The sequence below is a fragment of the Lepisosteus oculatus genome, chromosome 8 (assembly GCF_040954835.1).
Source record: "Lepisosteus oculatus isolate fLepOcu1 chromosome 8, fLepOcu1.hap2, whole genome shotgun sequence".
NCBI lineage: Eukaryota > Metazoa > Chordata > Actinopteri > Semionotiformes > Lepisosteidae > Lepisosteus > Lepisosteus oculatus.
In genome coordinates this window covers 51,169,612-51,193,393 of record NC_090703.1, presented here as the reverse complement: position 1 = coordinate 51,193,393, position 23,782 = coordinate 51,169,612, and the positions used below count along the sequence as shown (strand labels likewise).

Below are 23,782 nucleotides of genomic sequence, written 5' to 3'. Positions count from 1 at the left end.
GCTTGATTCACTGCTTAACCCTGAGATTTTTATTTGCACTTTGAAAAAGAATTCTTAATCATGACATATCGAAGGGAATCATCCTATACAGTCTCCACATTTGCAAAAGAATCGTTACAAAAAGCCAAATTGACATAAAACCATGTCTAACATCTTCGCATAATGTACTGCAGTATATACTATGTCAGGTTAAAAAACATAAGTAATCTTCTGTTATATGATAAAGTAACATTGACCAACTGAAAGAAACAACATTTATCACAGGTTTATAGTAATCTGTTAAAATATACATGAATCCCTCATTTTCAATCCAGGGGATTCCTGCACCTTCTCTCTCTGCCTCCATGATCATGTCGCCACACTGTAACGAAACCGGCAATAAATCTGTCAGAGCCTGTAAAGCTGCCTCCAGCCTGGCCTGTCATTCCCCACACTGTCGACACAGAACCTGGAGTTTTCATTACAAAATAAAGACAAGAGCATGTTGAGATGTGGATGATAGGTATGACTGAACTGCGATACTTTTAGGAATCATGTAAAATCCTGAAGCAAAATGAAAAACAGGATCCAAATTGTCATTGAAAAAGTCTGCTTTACTAAGCCACTGTTGGTTTTGTAATTCTTGTTTTTACATTGTATTTAATTTTTGTTGTTATACACATGGAATATGGTTTGGTTCATTTTAACATCCTGCCCATGATACAGACACACTAAGTACAGGGCCATTACAAGCATAGCTTGTAGTTTATACACTGTATACACTGTATGTTTGTTATTGATAAACAAACAGTTCTTGTCCACTCAGGTAGTCTTCTGATAAAAAAAGGCTTTCTTCAGCCCTCTTGTGAAATATAAAGGTAAAACATGCTGGAGAAAATTCTTCTTTAATTAGACCAATTACTTTTCTTAAACTGTGTCAGTGCATGACAAATGCACTAACGTAGCACCAACACCAATGTTATTAATGGATTTGATGATAAAGTCACATCTATTTACTGCCTTTCACAGTACTGAAAACACATTTGCAAAGCAGTAATGGGTACTCTGGTGTTCTGCAGGGTGCAGTCTCTGTCCCACAACACATTGACATCCAGCTGTACAATCAAGGGACCTAAGCTACTGTATGTCATTCTTTATTATTCAATCTCTTGGTGGTGTCATAAATTGCACAGATTTGCAAGATCTCTACAAAATCAACATTTAAGGTTTACATCTTTGTAGAGGTCTTTTTTTTGCTTATTATTGTTCTTTAAATACTTTACACACTCATGTCATATTTACAATGCAGAATATTTGACAATGATGCCAGCATGATGTGCAAGATGGATCAGATGGTCTCAACCCCTTTGAAAACTTTTATATGCTCTAACATGCTAGGAAGCAAATAAAAGAATAGAGCCTTTACAAAACAATAAGTAGAAGTCAGCTGAGGGACGGTTAAGCTCTTGAGTTTAAATGAATCTCCCTGAGAAAATGCTATATTTTCCGCTACAAGGTACATCTGTAACACAGAATCGTTAAAAGGATATTTTTTGAGTATTGCTATTTTGGTACAATTGATTTTAGCCACTCTTTTATTAAAACAAACCCATGAGAGCTTTTGCTTGAAGAATGCTGAAAGATGAAAGAAATCTTTTAATTTTGCACTGCAATTAAACCACAAAGCAAATCCACTACTCCAGCCATTGTCTTTAGTGCTAAAACATTCCGAAGGCAGACCAGATTTTTAAAATGGTTAAGTAATTAGTAAATTAATTATTTTAACATTTAACAGCAACTGGTCACCAAGCTTTAAAATTAATGAATCTGCACACTACAGCTCAACAATTTTAGGAGTGAATTCATTTTTATTATTTTAATGGTCAAGGATAAACTATACAACTGAATTAATATCTTGTGTCTGTGTCTGAATGTTTAATTCTAACATAAAGTATAAATACAGGATGCAACACAATGCACCTTGAAGAAAGCGTTTGGAGAAAAAAAAATCTTTGGGGACTTAATTTCTCCAGTGGGTAGAACTAGCTCTATAAAGAAAGATTATTTCCCCACAGTAAAGAAAAAGTAAAGATAAAGAAACTAGTTATCTCATACAGTTTGCTCAAGTTTGTCCATTGGTAATCAAAGAGTAAAGATTTAATAAATTTATACCTGCCACTATTTAGTTCTGTTTATTAGAGCACAGATCTTTCCACTTAAAACTTAGAAAATGCTTTCTCCTTCTAACAGTCTTGCAGCAGAGAATGATGCCAAATTCCTGGAGGATTGAGTCCAAAGAGCATAAAGGCAATAAAGAAAATCAAACAAAAAATATGAGAATCTGAGTCTAGGAAAAAATAAATATACAAAGCTAAATGTATGTGTGCATCACACTACAGCTCTTTGGAAATACATCTGCATAATTTAGAAGAATATCAATAGACCCTGCGGAAAGCAGGCAGCAAGCTGTGGTTTTAACCTCCTGAATAAAAAAAACATATCTCTGTCACTATGATTCAGACAATCGTCAGGTTGTCTAAAGACATAGATCTGCTTTAAACACCACTCACTGTCTGCCTGCTATTACAAACCTAAATGATTAGATTTAGTGCTCCCAACAGGCAGCAGAAAAATACATTCTTGCTGCTACATTGCTCCCAAAGGTCATAGACATTAATCTATTTAGGTTCAAAAGACTGAAAGAATTAAAGTAGTAACAAGTTGCTGATCTGATCTGAAGCCAATGAATTTTTGCTTTTTAAAATAACTGATGCGGATGTGAAAACTTAAGGAGGACCTAAACAGAATGTGTCACTTTATTTACAATTTCATAAGTAGAATCTGTTCACATGTACAGTATGGAGAGCCTCAGCTGTCTGTCTCAGGTACAGTATGTGCAGCTATTAAAGCATATTGAAAGCCAGAAACCATGTTAGAGGTGTTTCGAGACCCCACCTGTTCTACAGTTTGCTATAGAACAGTTTACATTTTTGAGTGGGTGCTACTCATCCTGAAAGATAATCTCTCACTGAAGGGTAGAACAGTTTTACAGTGGTTGAAACGTTTTATACAGGGTATAAAAATATGTTGCAAAACACACTTCATTATTATGGACTGAAGAACAATGGTGCCCCTTCACCAACAGCTGCTAGAATGCCATCAAGCTCTTCTGCCTCTTCTATGCTAATATGATTTAAAACAAAACATTGCCTTTCCTCAGCCTGAGGCAAGTTGTGAATTTATTCCTCTGCAAACACAGGAATTTATTCCTCTGTAAACACAAAATAAACACAAAATGTTCATTTAACATGTCAGCAATTTCCAATGTTGTTTAGAGATCTAGTACAATTCTTTACACCCATCTGGTAGTGTGAGGATAGTCACACACATCCTCCTCTTCCATTGTTCCAGTGGAGCAGAGAGCTGCTTCCGGTATTGATGTCTTATTTACCGTTACTCTTTGTCAGTCATGTTCCTCCTGATTCCAGTTACATCATAATCACATGCTAAAGCAGGAGCTTCTACCTTTGGTATTTTGTTCCTAATGCTCCTTGCATTTAGGTATAAGCGCTTAATTTCCTCTTCCTTTGATGTTTTGTTTTCTATTCCTGGTATGTCTCCCTTGCAGATTTTCTTCAGATCCACCCCCCCCCTCTCTACTCTACTTTAAATGTTTTTGAACTTTGCTGTAGCTCCTTGTCCCTAGCCAGCTGGTAGGCCCTTCTCATTTAGACGTGATCCAGTCTCTGACATAGAAAGATTTCTAGCTGCTGAGAAAGCTTCAGCACACCACAACCTCAGCCATGCATAGTGTTTAAGGATTAAAAACCACAGTTGCTCACCACTGCATGATGCAGGCTGGATCCCAGAGAAGACAAAGATCTTGGGTCCTGCTCCTCAGTTCACTTTCCAAAGACTTTGTATTTTTTTCCCATGGAAACTGCACTTACTTCTATTGCAATATGGTCAACAAAAATGTATGTCTGCTCTTTGGCCCATCTGCTCTTTGGACAAATGCAGTAACTTAAGGAAACTTCAGGAGGACAATATATTGTTATCATTCAGGACCCTTGATGCCTATCTCTCCTGCACTGGGTCTGAAAAGTCTTTTTCCTGGGCGTTTGGGGTCACTGGCACTGACTGAAGTTATTGTGAGTATCATAAACAGAACAAATCCAAACACAACCTTGTCAGTATACAGAAACATGACCTTCTCTGTACAAAGCCAAGGGAATGAGCTCTTCAATTTTTACATTTTATAAGATATACAGTAGACAAACCCAGTGGTCTGATCTGAGGACATTGTTTTTCATGCCAGTGTCTTGTGATGGTTTTATTGCACAGATAAAGGCTAACGTGTGTTCAAAGGATTGCATTGCCTTCTAATGGCATTTGAATCCCAGCTGGATTCTCACACTACAGCAAGAAAGACTGCACATCAAACTAAATGAATGGCAGTTTCAGTTTCTGTGGTTGAGAAATGAGAACACTGAGAAATGAGAATGACTGAACATGATACCTTAACCCCCCCCAAATAAGAGGGGAAGAAACAGGACTGAAAAATAAATAATAAATAACATGTTCCTGGGAGACTGGCAAAAACAACATTAAAATTAAGAAAAAAGTGTTCTGTACACTATCCTGAAATTTTCAAATTACCACCTCCTGTGAAGAAAATACTTCTGAAATTTCTAATTATCTCCTAAACAGCAGGAGCAACCCTAATGTTCTTGCAATTAATTGGGCCCAAAATGGTCTTTACTAAATCAGGGATGAAAGTCCCAGAATTTGTCAAGGAAATCACTGATCAGTAAAATTAAATAAATAAGTGAAATAAAATGACAAATACCGAAAAGCTGCTGATGAAAAAGGTGGCTGGTGGTGAAGGTTATCTTCTTCTTTTACTATTTATTATTGCTATTTTTATTTTTTTGTAATTCTCCTCTTTGTTTTGCTGAATGTTACTCATTCAGGGTTATTAAATTCTTAATAGGACAGAATGATTAGGATGATTCAATATATGAATTGTGAAGTTTGTGTGAGCAGAAATCAATTGAGGTGATTAACAAGTGGTAAAAATACAGTTCTGATGCAGATGTACAGTACAAACCACTTTGTGCTTTTTTAAAATCAAATCCTTCTCTTACCATGATCTAGACTAACTCAGTATACTGTATGTTTACAGTAAAAAGTGTGTAAACAACTGGCTCAGAGTACACAAGATACCATACCTCACCCACCCACCTCAGCAGAAACTACCCTACACATGTACTGCAGCACAGGAAACAGCAATACTGCTGGGTTTCATGCAGCAGATCTTTAAAGTGCTTCCAGCTTCCAGTAAAGCCAACAAGTCCCACAGATGAAGGACATTGTCCCAGAAACCCTCACCACGAAATAAACTCTTACCTTTGATGTTCATAAAAAGTCTCTTCAAAGCAAGAGCAGGCTATAGCCTTACCAAACCAAAAATCCAGTATACAGAAATGCTGATGAAATGCCATAAAAGTGGGTTAATGCACAGTTTTTCAGAAACCCGCAACTGGTCCTAAAGGTATTATGAGTATAAAGTTGGAATGGCTGCCGTATGCTATTGAATATACAGTATGCTGTATATATAAGAATAACAGTGAAAGATTTAGTTCAGGAATGCAATAATGTTAATATATCTCCATTGTTACTTCAATTATCCAGCTGTAAGTACAAAGTGTATATTACTGATTTATAGTAACAGCACAGGAATTAGGGTAATCGATTGTCTACTACAATTCGACAGCAGGCTGCCAGGAAACTTCAGGACTGAGCTGTGTGCTCATGCAAGCAGAAGAGAAGCAGCGATCAAAAACTGCAAAATACAAGGAAACAGAGAAGACGTCAGGATAATAAATCTGTCTTCAGGAATCAAAAAAGGTTACTTCAGCTTCCATTTTTGTTAAAGAAAATTAAAAACAGCTTATATTAAATACAAATTTATTGAGGCAGTGTTAGGCATATGTAAACAATGTGCTCGCAAGTAAAAGGTATTAACCTACTCATCCCAGAAAAGTCATTAAAATAACATACAGATATCAGTTGTATAAACCCTCCCTCAAATGCGACCAAGAAACAGTTGGAAGATGTAGGTATCAGCTTAAAAAATATGTCCGGAGGAAAAACACAAAACAATGAAGAAGGAAATAGTTAAAAATCCCTGGAGCCCTGAGGTTATTGGATTTAATGCCGTAGAATACCTATTTACCTCTGTACCTGCGTGATACCATTTTTCACTAAATCAATACTGAACTGAAATCAGACATCTGAATTATGTATGCTTAGCTCCAGGCCTCTAAAAGATACGGCTAGCTTTGAGGTTAACAGATGGTGGCATAAAATGAAACGGCCGCCCAGATTAAAATATATCCAGTCACGGAGAGCGTTTGAATCTTTCAGCTTCTTTACTGCTTTTGAAGGAGCAGCTGAAGCATCAGTGATGTGCCCAAACCAGTGAGGTGCTGGTTCCTGCTCAGGCAGCTTCTTAAAACATTAATCAAACACGCAGACCGCAAGGTGGAAAGAACAAAAACATGAGGCAAAGCAAGCAGATATGCAGTTTATATATTGCCTTTTGCATTTCTGTTTTCTTAGACAGAACATGATGTGAATACTTGCTATCTGCCTATTGCGGAGGGTGCACTTTTCCGCAAAATCTCCGTCTGCTCTTCCAAAAGACTTTGAGCAATGAAAAAAAAAAGACTTGAATATTCATTAGATTGTCTCTGGTGAGTTCCTGAAGACTCTCCTGCTCTCCCTGGCTTTAGCTTTTAGAAACAGTAAACAGTTCTGCCCCAGTGGGAAAAGCCCAAGTCAGATTGACAAGACTCTCCTGTGGATGCTCACTGCAGGGCTGAGGAGCGTCGGCTTCTGTTTTGATCAAGAGTAACTGGTTGACTCACACTAATGCATGAGCCATTTAACACATCATTGTATTCATCTTACAGCACTCAGAAAAGGGTTAAGATTTAAGGGATAAGAAAGATGAGGGAACTGTCCAACACTGATACAAGAACGCTGTCTTATACATTAAAAAAGTAAGGACTCCTTTTCTTAAAACAAATTCTCAATATCGCATGTTTTCATATACATTTCTACATTATGCGCCATCAAATGAATGGTAAATTTGGCCAACTGAGACAGGTATTGATTTGATCGATCAGTTAACACAAACTTTAACACAGTGAAAAACTGAAGTTCCTGTGGTTAAGCAGAACCAGAGTTGTGGACTGGCTGTTTCCTACAATGCTACAATGCTGAAAAATCATGATGACACAATAATAAGCAATATTGAGAGGAGGTAACTACATTCACATTTATTCTCCCTTTCAGCAATTACCAGAATCAAGACCCATTCCTGATAAGGGCCATGGCAATCCAGAGTCCATCCCAAAGTCCCTAATTAACCTCAATTAAAGCAGTTAGCACACATTTGCAAGGTGAGAAGATACTAGAGCTCCAGGAGAAAATCCATGTACAGTAAACATGCAGACTCCCCATAGAAGGGTCCAGAATCAAATCCAGGACTCAAGAGCTGGGAGGTGGCAGGACTAATCAGCAGGCTGTCCCGCTACCCTTTTTGACATTTATGACAAGCAGAGTTAACGCCATCTGACAAAAGCACACCCAAACAAAAACATAATCTACCTCAAGCCCCGGGGGTGAGTATACTGATCAATTATTTCAGAATTTGTTCTGCCTCTTTTTTTTTTGTTGCTTTCACAAGAACAGGTCCAAGTTAAAACTGCCAGAGCCTTTAGGGTACAGTGAAGTTTGTAATAACATTTATAGTCTGGAGAGTAGATAGTGCAGCACAACAGAAGAAAAATGACCTGGCTCTGAGCTTCAAACTTGGATTCACTCAGTCGCCACAGCCTTGGAGACAATTTATTTCACAGACTGACATGAGCTTTTCTGATAACTTTTTCCCCCTCCTCCCCAGACCACGTCGGAGCATGACTGCTGCAGTGAAGAACTCTTATCGTGAGTTTCTAGAAACAAGAGTGGGTCTGGGGCCTGTCCCCTCAGCCCCCTTCTGAAGGCCTGATGTCAACAAGAGAACGCATTGTGCGCTTGCTTCTACCGACTGCAGCGCTATTTTAATTTCAGATATCTGGCAACAAACAAAATCCGCGTCATCTTTCATTCTGATCGGAATCAGCAAAAGAAAGAAATTAAGGCTAGCTGTGAAACTGCTACATTAATCAATCATGTTGGGTTGGCGCAGCACACAAGCAAATAGCTTGGCAACCCCCCTAAAGGACGCTATGCAAAGTTAAGGAATTTACACTCAAGAAAACGGGCATGAGAACACATTATTAAGGAAAGAGGTCAAACATAAAAATAATGATATGTAACAGCGGATCATTTTCATTCACATCTTGCAGCTATATGCACATTGCCCATTTACAAGCAAGATGCATCATTCAGTTTGGATTAACTGAAGCAAGAGATGCCAAGATTATAGTATAAATGCATCTTAATGTATAACACATATTCATCTTAATACATCTAATGCATGATTGACAATGGAGTCTAGGTGAAATATCTGTACAATTATATTTTACATGACAGAGCTTAAATGCTACAGTACAACTTCACTGGAAAGCCATTTAGACATGTATGGCTGTAGCTGCCATTAAGACCTGTCTGTCTGTTGACAAAAGCCAAAGCACTGCTAATGCAGTAAAAGTTTATAACTTTCTACAGAATTACTATATTTTTTTTACTACAACTAATGAAGTTATTTCTTATCTGATGAGAAAAGTGGGCTTAGGTTAATAAGGCCAATTTTAGCTTCCATAGATGTGTTATTTTTTTCTCTCCTGAATTCAGATTCACATCAGAAATGTTGGCTCTTTGTCCTCTAACTGAGATTTGGGGCAGCATACAGTGGCCTACAAGTCCACTGGTGAGTACTGCCCACAGTGCATTGCACACCACTGAAGAAAGTTTACAAGCTAACTGAATTGGCTTGTTAATGTTTCATCTCCTGGGTTCATAGCCTAACTGAAGAGCAACGCAACTCCACCAGCTGATGGAGTATTCAGACTTCAGCTGGTCACAGTAATTGGTTTCATGATCTGGTAGTCTCCATTTAAGGCTTCTCCAGTTGTGTTCTATCATTATTGAAGAATTTCTCCTTTATCAAATTTCCAGCAGACTCAAAAATAGAAAGAAACTTTGTTAAGAGATACAAAGGAATGAGCAGAGGTTAATTCCACACTGGAAAAATAAAAAATGAAGAAGAAAAAAACACATTTTGACATGTCTGACCTTCACTGAAACACTTCAACAGACAAAGGAGAACAACTGAAGGAAACGTTATACTTCTTTGCAGCCTGCAAGCTGGTGAAGCTCCTTCCACAAACTAAAAAACTAACCTGTGAGATGCAACATCCTACTTTCTTTTCAACCTGTGCTGTTTATTCAGCACTAATCAGTGATGAGAAGAAATTGTCTTCTGATTACCTATTCATTTTACACGTACAGTTTTAACTAGATCATCCTCACTGTGCACCTATGAAAGGAAAATTTTACAGTCCTATAAAAATATACAGGAACAATGAGGTCAGACATTTCAAATCCCATGCAAATATTACAATAGCACAGAAAAAAACAAGCATCATTTTACTGAACTGCACATTCTCCTTCAGTGGAGACCTGTGGATCTTCAACAAAACAGAGATCTCAGTGTCACAGGTGTCATGTTAACATTTAACATGCAGGCACTTATGTTAGTATATATCATTGTTCTTCTTTTTCATGAAAAACAACAAAATAGAAATGCAGCTAAGGTTACAAAACCACAAACATCAAAACCTAAACATTGCGTGAATATTATCAGGTTTTTTATCTGTAGGACAGATTTAATTGCATTAAACACAGCAGCTGCTTCCTCAGTTTTCAAGGATGGCTCACTTTGAAAGGCAAAAAAAAATTAATTCAGATGCATTGTTATAAAAAATGCTGGTTATTGAAAGTTGTGATGAGTTGAAACCGAACCCCACACAATATTCATGGGCTTTGTAATCTATTCTTTTGTACTCCAGATTGACATTAAAGGAATAATAGTGTTTAACAAGAAATAAACCTTATACATTTTCTTGCCTTAACAATGCTGAATGAAAGGCTATGATTTTTCTCTTTTTTCACAGTACAGATTTGCTATTACGCTGTGAAAGAGAAAGCAGTTATTGTGCTGGGAGCTGAGCGACACAATGCAACACTGAAAAGATTAATAACATTAGTGTCATCACTCACTGGGGAGGTACGTTAATGTTCATCTTCTCTCCTGCTGAAACAATACTTCAAAGCTAAGGTCAGATTCTGTCATCATTCGAAGTGCATTTGGGAATAACAAAGGGGGTACTTAAATCTGGTTTGTCACCATATTGATATGCTGTACCTTACTTATTTGCATTAAGATAAAATCACATTCGCCCATTTATGTTTGTTCCAAGGTCACTCAAGGTTGGGCTTATTAAATGTTTCATTGCTGCTTAAGCAGACTAGAGAATACAGCACCTAATGGCTTACCTGACTGTAAACCTTGCCTACATATAATTTTATCATTTTAGACAAATATCATTTCAAACACTTGAGGAAAAAAAAGTATTGCTTACGGGCTTCAGGCTCTGGGTTTCCTTCTCAGTCTCAATACACAGCAAGTTAAACCAAAGCAAAGAGAAACACTAAATAAGTGCAAATGCATTGTCTATCTATTTGAAATAATAATTCTTCACAAGTAGTATAATTCATTTGAGGTATTTATTTATATGTAAAGATTTGTGCTTGATGCAATCTGTTAAACACTGATGCTTATTCAACTCAATTATATGATTCCTAGGCTTGTTTTTTATCACTTCTGAAGATTTTAGATGAGATTATGGGTGACGGTTCTGAAAGAAAAAAGATTTCTTTGACAGTGTTATCAATGTCAACACTTCAAAAGAACTTCAGTAAATCTCTACTCGTTACATTGTTACCAAAACACATACTTGTGGAACATTCAGAACAAGCAGCAAACTAACATTAAAGTTTGCTGACAGCCTGCACAGATACAGATGCGGATGAGGTTCCCATAACAGCAATGAATTATATTATGTGGGTGCCAAGACCCTCATCCAGACAAGTGGAGTGAAGATTGGTGGACGAAGGAGCGGGCATCTTGATGGTTTGTTATCATACCAGTTTGGAATACAGTAGTATTAATGCAGGGAAATTGTTAAAGGCTCTATAGTAATTTTAAAAACAGGTTAATTCATACTTCTAACAGCACAAATCTCTTTTCCACTTGGTTTCAAGGCACCTGACCCACCTTTTTTCTCCTCTGCATTTATTCTGAAAATTCAATAATTTGTTATTAATTTGGATACAACATGCACAATGTTTCAATAGCTAAGTCTATTGTTCTGGTTATGCTGACTCCACTAGATACAGGTATAGAGACAGATGCATACAGTAGATCAACTCTCATTTTGGAGACTCTGCCCATTAAAAGCCATGTAGTGAGTTCTTCTACCTGTAACCTGCAAAGCCACACAAACCGGAAAATGACCTTGAAAACCATTAAAAGCCCAGCTATGAAGATTTTCACATAATGAAAATTTAGAGCCAGCAAATTCAATTTTGGACAACTCTGTTCAGAGATTTCCGAGCTAGCAAATTCAATATGGAAAAGTCAGTGCTGGGATTTGGGTGACAGAGAATTTAATACTAAGAGCTTAGTAGAGGGAACTTATAAGTCAGCCTCTTCAGTGCACAACACTTAGTACTACCATGTTGGTGCCAGTAAACTCAATGAAAAATCAGGACAGGTAACACAGAGCTAGTGAACTTAATAAAGGGAGCTCAAGCTGAGCATCTTAGAGGCAGCAAATGTGATATAATAGGCAGCAAATGTGATATAAAGTAAAGTATGAAGAGAACGCAGGACAATAGGCAGGGCCTGCATGCCAAAAACAATGAACAAATACAAAGGATACTTATCGGTCCACTTGATCTTCAGATAACCTCTTTTTTAATTCACTAAACTGTTTTACTCAGGTTAAGTGCACATCTTATCTAGGATGTAAGAGAAGTAGATTTTTTTTTCTACAGGTTGCATAGTCAACTACCTTTGTTTTATGTTTTCTGAACAATGACGTTTCAAATCCAGTCCTCCATGCAGAAAGTGAGCAAATAAATCCAATGGGAACTAGGCATTCAATGGCTTGATTAGCACCCCTTAATAATTACACACTGCGCACTTATGAATTAATTCATAACTGTCAATCTCGAGGTGTGTTTTGATAGGATACTGACATCTGCAAACCAAGATTGCAGAGAGCTGCTCACAGTGCATCTGTGAGGGACAGAGGGGCAGAAATAGGCAGCGACAGGACAGGAATCTGGGCAGGAAAGCAGGAGCACACTCAGCAGCTTAAAACAGTTCCATCAACTGGGAGTGACTGGAGTCACTGCAAGGAAATTCAATGACACACTGAAAAGTAAATCCTGATTACACCCCTGCAAAGTTTTAGAGGAAATGTCTTCTGGTTGAAACTCAGATTAGGTTTTCTGCTGAAACCAAGCTTTTCAACAAACCCCTATCAACACATGTTCAGTTCTCCACTGTTCATATAAACCAGGTCTATCTTCAGATGTCATGTCATCTCAACCAGACCATTCCAATCATACTTTTGTCATGCAATCACCATTGATGGTTTCATTCTTACAGGAAAGAAACAGGGTACATTTCATGTTCGCATGGAAACGTTGCTCCTGATCAGACCCAACCATGATGTCTGCAGCAGCTACTGTAGTCCCTGAACAAGCAGTGCTTACATAAGAGGAGCCCAGAAAGGTTCAGATCAGAATTTGCCTGCAGGATAAGCGTGACTTGTGAAAATGACTGAAACTTAAACCACTTCTCTACGCTGCTCACTGGAGTATGAAAGCCTAAGCAGTGCGCCATGCGTCCCCAGAGAGGATTCCCAAACCATTGCTGGAAGCAAGGGAATCACCTTACACAGACTGCAAGAGCCACTTAGGACCCTGCATTCTGCACAGTCAGCAGCGACTGCTGCCATTCAAGTCATGTCATGTAAAAAAAAAAACAATTAGATACCGGGACTGACAATGATCTTGCACGAACAAAATTCTAAAAAACTCTCATGCTTGAATGTCCCTTGAGTAAACTGAATAAATTAACTGCAGAACCCTTATGTATTTGAAAAGATGCATGTGTACTCATTTAAGTTAAGTTTCTAAAAGGTTAAATTAACATAGCACTATCAGAACAACTAGCTTCACAGTTCAGATTTCCAATGTGCTGTGATCCGTGACCATTAATTACATCCATATTAATTACGAGTCACCTCTGAGAACAGGAGAGGTTGAAATGTCCCTTTCATTATTTTTTTTCTTGAAAAAGTGCTGTGTTTATTCAAGTCATCTGTCACCTAAGGCTGCTCCTTTCCTGGTTAAGGTCTGGCCTTGTGTGGATGTTTAAGACGCAGTATATACAGCTTGTTCACTTAGGGGTCACAAGGTGACCACTTTGAAAACAACCTGAGGGTCGTCCTGCACTTACTGTACACTGTGAGCTCTACCAACACTTTTCCACTGAGAATGTTTCCAAAGTGAAAGAAAAGAGCTGCAAATTTTGTTTCGCAGACTCAAGACACTGGGGAAAATACAGTGGAGATTAAAAAATACAGTAGATGCTGTAGTCACTTCTACCAATTAAAAGCAAGCAAACAAAAAGAATAACAACTAATTGAAACTTAGACTAATTGAAAGATGCATGTATAAGACACAAGTACTTTACATTGACATTGTTTGATTCACTGTGGAAAAGCTACGATATGAATTTAAGAACTACCTTGAATTGGGGACACTGCCAGGTGACAGAACTGAGATCTTTCGCCCCCATCACTGAAAATATTCATGAGGACATTTCTATGCTTTTTTTCTTCATCAATATGAAGGGGAACATTTTTAAAAACCTATTAATTGGATTCAAGCGCAGATCATATCTTTTGTTATCTGCTGGTGCATATTATCTTTCTTGCAAAACCACTCCAAACCCTATTAGTTTCTGAGCTGTAAGGATGCAGGCTAATGCCTTCTGTATCCAGTGGTTCAAATAACTGGTCCACTGGGAGTTCATGAAGGCTGACTTTTAGCAATGAGCTCTACTTAAAAGAATATCTGCCATTCAACTGATGACCACTTTATATGCAGCACTCATTGATTCACATTAAGAAACATCTTTCCAACAGTGAAAGAGTAAATAATTTAGAAGGTCTGCAGTCAGCAAGGGTTCCACCATGACGTTGGGACCAAATTAAACTACAAGACAAGCCTATCTACAAGACAGAATCAGACAACTTTGTGAGAAGCCTAGGACACCACACGCTCTAATTAGAACTGAATGAAGACCTATCAAAGCTTGCAGAAATGAGCACCGTACTGAGGAATATGTTTTAAATTATTTTAAGTAGCACATTAAGTAGGATCAAACTGCAAAAAAGAGGGTGAGGAAGAAAAAGACACTTGCTGACAAAAAAAAATCAAAGTTGAAAGACTTGATCTTAAGATGAGGGAGGGGTGCTCATTAAGCAGTAGTAGAATGGGATTCTTGCTGATTTCTAAAACTGGACTTCCTATCTATTACAGGCTAATAGATAGAGTCGTAACTAATCCCTCCTGCCTCGCTGACAGCTGCAGATGCAGAGCTCATTGGCTACATGAATTGCAAATGGCCCATCTTTCTGTTCATGCAAATTCCTTAAAGACTTAGTGACATATTTCCAATTTACACAGCAGGCACAAAAAGCATGCCCACGACAAGCATAGGAATCTAAGAAAAAACAAAAATGCAATCGTGAAGTTTACAAGCAAGAGCATCAGAATTCAGAATACACAGCCTTTCCAGAATACACACGGATTCACTGCTAGGCTCCTAATTCTCTTACACCAAGGTGTGCGCTCATTAAGAAGGCTTTGGAAGGGCCATAAATCATCTGGATGTGAGTGCTTCTGAGCCCATTGGGTTTACTTTTTTGTTAACTTTAGATTCCAGAAGTTTTTCTGCTTATTGTACATGCAGTGCAACCAGTTGGACAAACAGCGCGGCTGTATTTATAATCAAGATATTTTTTTGCACAACCTCTTATCAGCTCAAGCTTTAATCGTGCATGCCTGATAAGTCACACTGCATGGAAGGAAAGTAAAATGGTTCTGCAAATAGTTTTTCTTCCACAAGCACCCTCTTTTCTGATTACACTATTTACATAGTTCTAATTTTTAGCCCCCAGCTAAACCACAGGGTCAGCTTAAAAGGACTATTAATCAAAAATTGATTTTTAGTGTTCTTTTTTTCCATTATTCTTTCAGTGTTTCATTTGTTTCAATTATAACTCATTTAAAATAAATTGAAGCATGTCCACAACATTACCTTTTATAAAAATGAGCACAGTAAAAACATTTATCAATCATCTCATGGCAAAGAGGGGCATAGACTTTTATTCATGTACTGTAGTTAAGCAGTATGTTCTCTTTTTTAATGAGGACTGACCTGACAGGGTTGCTAGTTAAGGACACTCGCAGGGACTCCAGGCAGTTGAGCAGCTTGTCATCGGTGATGCCAGAGCGCAGCTCATGCACGTACTCCTGTGATGACAGTGTGCACTCATGCTTACTGTTCCTCAGTCCGCCCTGTAACACAGTAATGCCAGGACCACATGTTAGCAATCAGGGAAACACAATTTACAGAACATCTGCCAAAGTCTGCTATTAAAGGATGACGCATCTGACCATTTTAAAGATAGAAACCATTGATTTGGTGTGATCGGTGAACATCCCGATACTTGGCTTCCTTCGTCAAAAATACGGCAAGCAAAGGCTACTCCTTGAGATATTTCAGTTCTGCTTATAGGTTTAACGTGTTCCAGTCAACTGTGCTGAAGTCGATGCAATGTTCCTTAAATTACTAATATACTATGGAAGTCACACCACCACTGTACAATGGTTAGAAGTGATTTGCTTGCAAGACGAACAATCATGGAACACTACCCCCATATTTTATATAAGCTAAATATATCCAACCTATACCTGTAAAAATATACCTATTTTAACACCAGAGGATATGGCAAAGGTATTTCCGTTATTCAATCCAGATCTTGGCAGCACTATGCACATTATAAGACATCCTGACAAAATCATCCCTTAACATCTAAGTTATAACAAACCATAAGCAAAACTAAGCCTTTGAAGCAAAACCATTTGAGTTAATTTAGGTAGAAATAATGCGATACTTGAACAGAAGTTGTCAAAGTCTTTTGGAGGCTTCATACTGCTACTTTACAGTACATAGATCTAGTAAGATAAAACAGCTGCTTGACATACAGCAGGTGAAAATGATTACCTGTGCTTCTGAGCTAAAGCTTCTTTACACGTCATTACCCCTGCTAAACTCCCGCTGGCCATGCTATAATGTACTGCAGCAGCCAAGAATTTTAGCACACCTACTTAACCTACCAACACAGCACAGATACGTGCCCTTAGCTCCGCAAGGCTTTGCAAAGCAGTACAAACTAGGAAACTTCAGGAGACTTCTAAAAAACATCTACATATACAGTAGTACTCTTCATTTTCTTTTGCTTTTGTTAACTAAAGACATTATAATATTGTGGTTGGCCTCCCTCAAAATAAGGTGGCTTGTGAAGTCTGAGTACATTAAAACTCATAATGAGATGAAGACTACAAGGCAGGGAGACTTTATTCAGCAACCTTTTCTCAATGTGCCCACGAGTCTCACACTGCAAACAATCCAAAATCTACGCCATGCACACCCCTTATTTCATAATAATTGCTGACACTTACATAGCGCTTTTCCGGACACTCCACTCAAAGCACTTTACAGGTAATGGGGACTTTCTTCCACCACCACCAGTGTGCAGCATCCACCTGGATGATGCGACGGCAGCCATAGTGCACCAGAATGTTAACCACACATCAGTGGGGAGGAGAGCAGAGTGATGAAGCCAATTCATAGATGGGGATTATTAGGAGGCCATGATTGGTAAGGGCTATTGGGAAATATACCCAGGAAGCCAGGGTTACACCCCTACTCTTTTTGAGAAACGCCCTGGGATTTTTAATGACCACAGAGAGTCAGGACCTCGGTTTTATGTCTTATCCGGTGCCTGTTTACAGTATAGTGTCCCAGTCACTATACTGGGGCATTAGGACCCACATGGACCACATGGTGAGTGCCCCCTGTTGGCCCCACTAACACCTCTTCCAGCAGCAACCTTAATTTTTCCTAGGAGGTCTCCCATCCAGGTACTGACCAGGCTCACACCTGCTGAGCTTCAGTGGGCTACCAGTTGTGAATTGCAGAGTGATATGGCTGCTGGCTATTTCCCAAGCAAACCTAATTCTACCCATGTGAAAATCTGTTCCCTAGCTCTTCTCCTATTATCTTATAAACTAACTAAACTATTAAACTATCTATGTGCTGCACAAATTATCTATTGATAGTCACTACCCCAAGTGAGTGTGACTATTTACAATCAACGTATAACAGCCTCTAGTGGCTCGTCAGCACTAACTACAATACTTACTACAGCTGACCTAGGACAGATCTGTTTCCTTGCTGTCTAGTCTTCAGCAAAAAAGCACAAAGTATGTTTAATTTCTTCTACTCTTCTAAAGTGTGACTAAGGCAGCAAATACCAATTTAATCTCAAGCTGTATTAGTCAAATCACTTGCCAGTTGACCAGAAAAAAAAGTTTAGTACTCTCTCTGGTAAGGGAATCAGGACAAAAAAAAAGAAAAATTAAATATACATACAGGATTCCTGTTCATAAATGTATATTATGTCATATATTGTATATAAGAAAGACGCGCTGTAGAGTGAAACACTGCAACCGATTATTGCATTTTGACATTCTCCATCTGCAGCCTTGTGTGAGCACTGTAGGAAGAAGCTTACAGTTCAGGGTTTTGAAGTTCTTACAAATCAGTGCAACTCTCTTCTTGCTTGAAGCTATGGGCACGTCTCACATCAAAGTCATCATGGAACATACTCTTGCAGTGGGGGGGATGGGTGAAGACTGCTGCACTATGTGTGCATGCAGTACCAAGCCTGACATCTGCAAGAATTATCAAAACATCCTCTTTTCTCTCAGCGAACAAGTCTACATTGGATTAGTCACAGTTCTCCATGTCTGCTGAAGTCAATTTCTGTAACTTGCCAAGCTGGCTGAATTCCATTCATGTAATATCGGTAAGTAATCTGACAGAACCGCTGTCAAGACAAAAGCAGAAGAGGTAATGTCTGTCAATCACTTTTTTATTTTGTTAGTATCCTGGTTGTTCATAATTTAGAGTCTCATTTTGTACAGAAGGGCATGCTGCAATTATTTTTACAATAATCAATACCACACATACAGTACCACCACCTACACTTCATTACTGGCATTATTCATGTTGTGATTTTGTTTTTTGCTTTTAGGAGTGAAACTATTCAGCTAAACTTTTGTGTTTCTCAGTAAAAAAAAAAATCCTGACATACAGAGAGTTTGAAGGAAGCTGTTTAATCGCAGGCTGGCTGTCAACGTAGCCAATTTGTGAAAAGAATGGAATTTCACACAAGAAATAGAGGAAGAAAATGAAGAGCAAGTAAAATTAGAAATTCCTAGATCTCAACATGTCCACTTTAATGTGCTGTTAAATTAAGGCCTACTGTTTGATCTGAATTCAGCAATCATGGAAAAGAACAAGGATCAGAGTGACTACAGATGGATTGAAAAGGTGACTGGTCCCATGACTATCACTGTGCTGAATGCTACAATAGTCAAGGGCTTCAGCAAATGCCTTCTACACCAGGATGGAAAGAATGGAAAGAAGAACAATTAGAAACTACAGATTCAGTCAAAAGCAGCCTGTGATTTCTAAAAAAAACATAAAATTTGCACAATTCACCTTAATAAAACTTCATAAAGTATTTTATTCTTGCAAATTGTGTCTCAGAAATATCCATATCTTTTTGTTTGCGTGTACAGTATTTTCATTCAGCTATGACTGTCGATTTCTGCTTGAAACCCAGTAAAGAGAGGCATGCCATTCAAATTGCAGTGCAGACTCCAGACAGAGTTCCAGCTCGATTCCCTTCGCCAATGACTTTGTTTATTAAATTAAGCAATCCTTGATCCCATAAGCCACAGACTAATGTAACTCAGTCCAGACAAAAACGTCATGTATTTTTGCCAAGAAAAACAACAGCATGTTAAAATTAATTTGTCTTTTCTGAACTTTAACCCCTAATTCTCACGGGGGTGGGGGGGGGCTTGAGAAAATCGAATGGATTCATAATGTCATACTGATATGCACCACTGCCCCATCTACTGTATGACTCTTAAGTGCTGGTTAATTGTCTTCAAAGATCAAAGGTCATTAGCAGCAGTCTGTGAGAAGAAAAGGGATAATGTAGTTATCTTTACTTGTGCACGCATGGGGATTATCACTAGACACTGTGTCCTGTGTTTTGGAACAGACTGAAACAGCTGTAGGACTATACATCTAAAGGAAACAACACTGGCACTGAACATCATGCTATGAATGCCCTCAGTTAAAAGACAATGGGACAGTATGGTATAATGCTGGCTAAAACACTGTAGGTCTCTGCGGTCCACTTTAGGATTTACAATAGTCTAATATTGTGGATTGCTCTCACTTTGCCCCTAGTAAATCTAAAGCCAGATTTAGAAGGGATCAAACAAAAGACAAGCGAGTCAGAACTAAACCACACTGGCACGAGATGGTGCCTTGAAGCTCTACGGCACTCTAAAAAGCCAGGATGAGTTTCTCACGTGGGTGGGAGCTGAGCAGTGTTAATTGTGCGCCTCTCAGAATAACCATGAACTCCAGCTGATCACCAGCACTGCTCCTTGCTGGGAAGGCGGAGGACCTCTTGTGGTTGTATTCGTCTGGCGAGCATGGCTTATGCTTTCAGCTTTCAATTTGTGTCATTTTTTAGAACATTAACTCTTTCATGGCGTCTCCATTTCTTATTTCTGAAATGGTCTCTATCCGTCCTTTACCTTACAAAATCTTTTCTAAAATATTTTTACTTACTGTACATTAGGGGCAGTTAGAATTTGTTCAGCTGACCACACAGATACACAAAGCTGGTGGCTGTCTACCAGCTACAGTAAATCTGGGTGTCCGGTTTCACTCGTTTCCCCGACCTCTACCTTTAGAAACTCAAGACGCAGATGCGATACACATATGTTGCTGAATGATCTCTGATCAATATTGACTCTGAGGAGTGACATCAAAATAGCTGCATGAAACTAATCAAACCACAAGTCTACAGTAAGTCCATGTATACACATTTCTGCCGCAGCGACAGAAACTCATGCAACAGATTTAAAGAAACAATACAGCACCGTTGATAAAGCAGACCGCTGACAGGACTTCAAGCTGCTTCTGAAAATAACTTGCAAGACATACTCGAAAGAGATTAAACCGGGTTAAATATAAGTGTTTGACGGTTAAAGAATTATCTAAGGTTGTTTCAGATGTGTTCATTGTGCATGCAAAAGACAGATCCTCTGCAGAAGTGCATTTTATAAAGCTGATTCCAATAAAAGTGACCAGCAAACCTGTGAAAAGGAGAATAACTGATGAAGGTTTGGTTACTGAGTCTAAGTATATCTTCCATGTTATTCTGTTGACTTCCCAGAAACACACGGAGATCCCAGGATCATTAACAGATGGGAAAGGAAAGGACTGACATTCCCCATCTTTCACTGCATTCAAAAGGCTAATCATAAGCATTTATTGCCAATAAATTAGTTCCTGGTAATTAAGAAAGTGTCACAGGAATTGTTATTTAACTGCCCTCCTAAATGCAGGTTGAGATGCAATTGAAGTACAGTGGGAAAGAAACAAGATAGTGTTTGTCTTTCTTGGTGTTGTATTTTAATGAGTATTTCCTTCTCCTTGTTGCTGTTACTGTCAGTATTCATTCTTTTGCTTGTAGAGAGCCGTCAGAGATAAAGCCACTGGAACCATGGCTGCACCAAGCAAGGCAATACCCAAGATACATCAACGTCAACTGCAATGAGAGTAATAAAGAGAAACTACAGCAATGCTGGCTTCTGTTCTGAGAGGAGAATAAATAGCATTCTCCAGACATTTACTTTGGTTACTGCAGCCACACTACAAATTTCAGCTCTTCATTACCATAGTTAAAGGAGATAATAAAAATTCACAAAACACCACGGACATTTTTGGTCTGAATTAGTGAGACAGAAGTGACAAAAATAAGTAAATTATATTCATCTAATTTATCCCTTATAGACCAAAGTGTTACAGCAAAAACTGCAGAATGGCAAGACTGCAGATTGGTTGGGCGTTACAGCAGAGATGTGAGGCATCTGCTTGTCTGTCCCATTCTGGTGTCTGCGACAGGCAAGCTAGGTAAAGAAGAGCACGAACACCACCATTCAAGGATGCAATTAGAAGATCCTGCTTGAACCACAATGAGAATAACAGTCAAGGATATCTTACCGTATTGACAATATCAAAGGAACAGTAAGGGATGCCGAAACTGAAATGGTTGATAAATTAAATACATATAGTATTACACTCAGGTGTTTACCAAGGAGGTAAAGTAACTGACGACATGCCTGGGGCTGAGGCCAGACACTGTTCTGTATTAAATACTATTATCATAGAAAAGGCAGGAGTGTCACAGATACTAAAATAATTTGGAGATAAACAAGACATATGAGATATTTGAAATAAGTTACTTGCAGGATGTTGGCACAATTCATCCAGCAATCACTCAAGACGGCAGCAATACCCACAGACTGAAAATGTGCTAATGTAACACTATTCCGTAAAACAAAAACAAAAGTAGACCTAACATAGTCCAGGGCATTTAAGGAAGGGTTAAGGAAAGAAGACTTGGAACTAGCAGGTACATGGCAGTAGGATTTTAAGGAAACGGATGGTATTGATTAACAGGTTCAGCTGCTTAATGTACAGATGAAATACAGCAGGGTGAATGTTCGAATCAGGTGCTGGTTTGTCAAAATAAATGCTTTGTATTTGACAAAGATCTCTTGTGTGACAAATTAAAAAAAAAAACATTTAAGATAATTACTTCGCCCCATAGTTTTGGGGGTAATTTTTTGGTGACAATTAGTTTTTTATTTTCAGAACACACAACACATGCAGAAAACAAACAAACCACATACACAAATCCTTAATGCCTCAAAAATATTTTTTTTTTGCGATTGATTACTTACAGTAAATATTGACTCAGCACAAGTTAGAAATTCTGTTTATATTTGTGCTTGTTTGAATATGGATGATGAGACAAGGTATCATTTTTTCAACTTCATACAACATCTTTTTTTAATGGATAAACAATTCAGTCATTCTTCTACTTACATCCTGGTATGATATTAAATGCTAAATGCTTGAATCACAACTGCTTGTACATATTGTTCAATTATACTAAACTAATTTTAAGCACATGAATATAAAAAAATCCTAAATCAAGAACTAAGCATGGCAGCAAACCGAATTAAAAATAATTACGATTATGTTTAGAATTCTTATGTAATAATAGCATGAATCATATTAACATTCTGCTCTCTAACTAAATGCCAAATGGAGGGGGGGGATATATAAAAAGATGAGGAATAATGAAAATTTTAATTAGCTCTTCTCTGTATGTGATTAATGAAAATTACCCAAGCGCCCTGCTGATCTTTTGAAAAATAATACAGATACAATCTTAGCAATTAGTGCACATCACGCAGTATCAAAGCCAAGTGGCTAAAATCCTTTATTCCTTAATTTCTTGCTCATTAGAGTTGGAATGACAGGGTTGCAGAGGAAAGCATCTTATTTTTCTGATTTAATATATATGAGTAAGATCAAATTTCATGCAGTTGCAAAATGAAAAGTTTGGGTAAGGTATGGGTCAGCTGAAATGCCCATTGCTTTGACAATGAAACTCAACGGACAACTTGCTGGGATATTTTGCCATTAAATGTATAAACTACTTCTTGGCTTTTAAAAGTTTCATTTCAGAGGAGCAGGTTTATCGGAGGAAACTGGATATCAGGATTGAGATATAACCATATTCATAACAACAAACCAAACTCAAAACAGAAGGGCCTTCAATACCTTTAATCCTTCATCATTTAAAGAAAGAATGTTTTCAGAACAGCAAAGCACTACATAGATCAGAGTAAGGCATAAACCTGCCTCTTTAATCTTTTGATTCCAAGGTCCCAGATATTCTCTCTCCTATCTCTTTAATTGCTTAATTGAAAGAGATATTTAAATAATTAATGACCTGGTTGGCTGTTACAATAGGTGGTTACAATGCAATGATCGCTTCATGCCAGATCTCTTAATGATGTGAAAGCAAATCAGCCGTTCTGGGTCACCTGCATTCTCTAGCTGAGACAAAAGACACAGAATACAAGCAAGACACCTGTGTCAGAGTCTTGCACTCATCCTTTGTGATCAGCTAGGGACCTGTACTATTTGAAGTGCTGATGATTATGCTGAGGGACCACACCACTCTTATTATTTCAGAATTACTGAAAAAAGAAAAGAGGCCCCTCTGTATGTGCTAGTTATCACCTTCTTTCACTAGTAAATTCAGGCACTAAGCTTTATGCCAAAGTGTTTTCATGTACGCTTGAGACTTACATGTTATACTGTACTCATCCATCATCATCAAACAAG

General features: G+C 38.1%; 1 protein-coding gene across 9 annotated transcripts in view; it reads right to left on the bottom strand.

Annotated features, from left to right (window-relative positions):
• The window catches only part of diaph2 (diaphanous-related formin 2), a 491,250-nt gene that overhangs the window by 332,652 nt on the left and 134,816 nt on the right, over positions 1-23,782 (bottom strand). For all 9 annotated transcript variants that reach the window (XM_015351699.2, XM_015351694.2, XM_069193808.1 and 6 more), the window contains one exon: positions 15,575-15,714. In XM_015351699.2, coding sequence (XP_015207185.1) covers positions 15,575-15,714 — 140 coding nt within the window. The remainder of the gene's footprint in view (positions 1-15,574; positions 15,715-23,782) is intronic.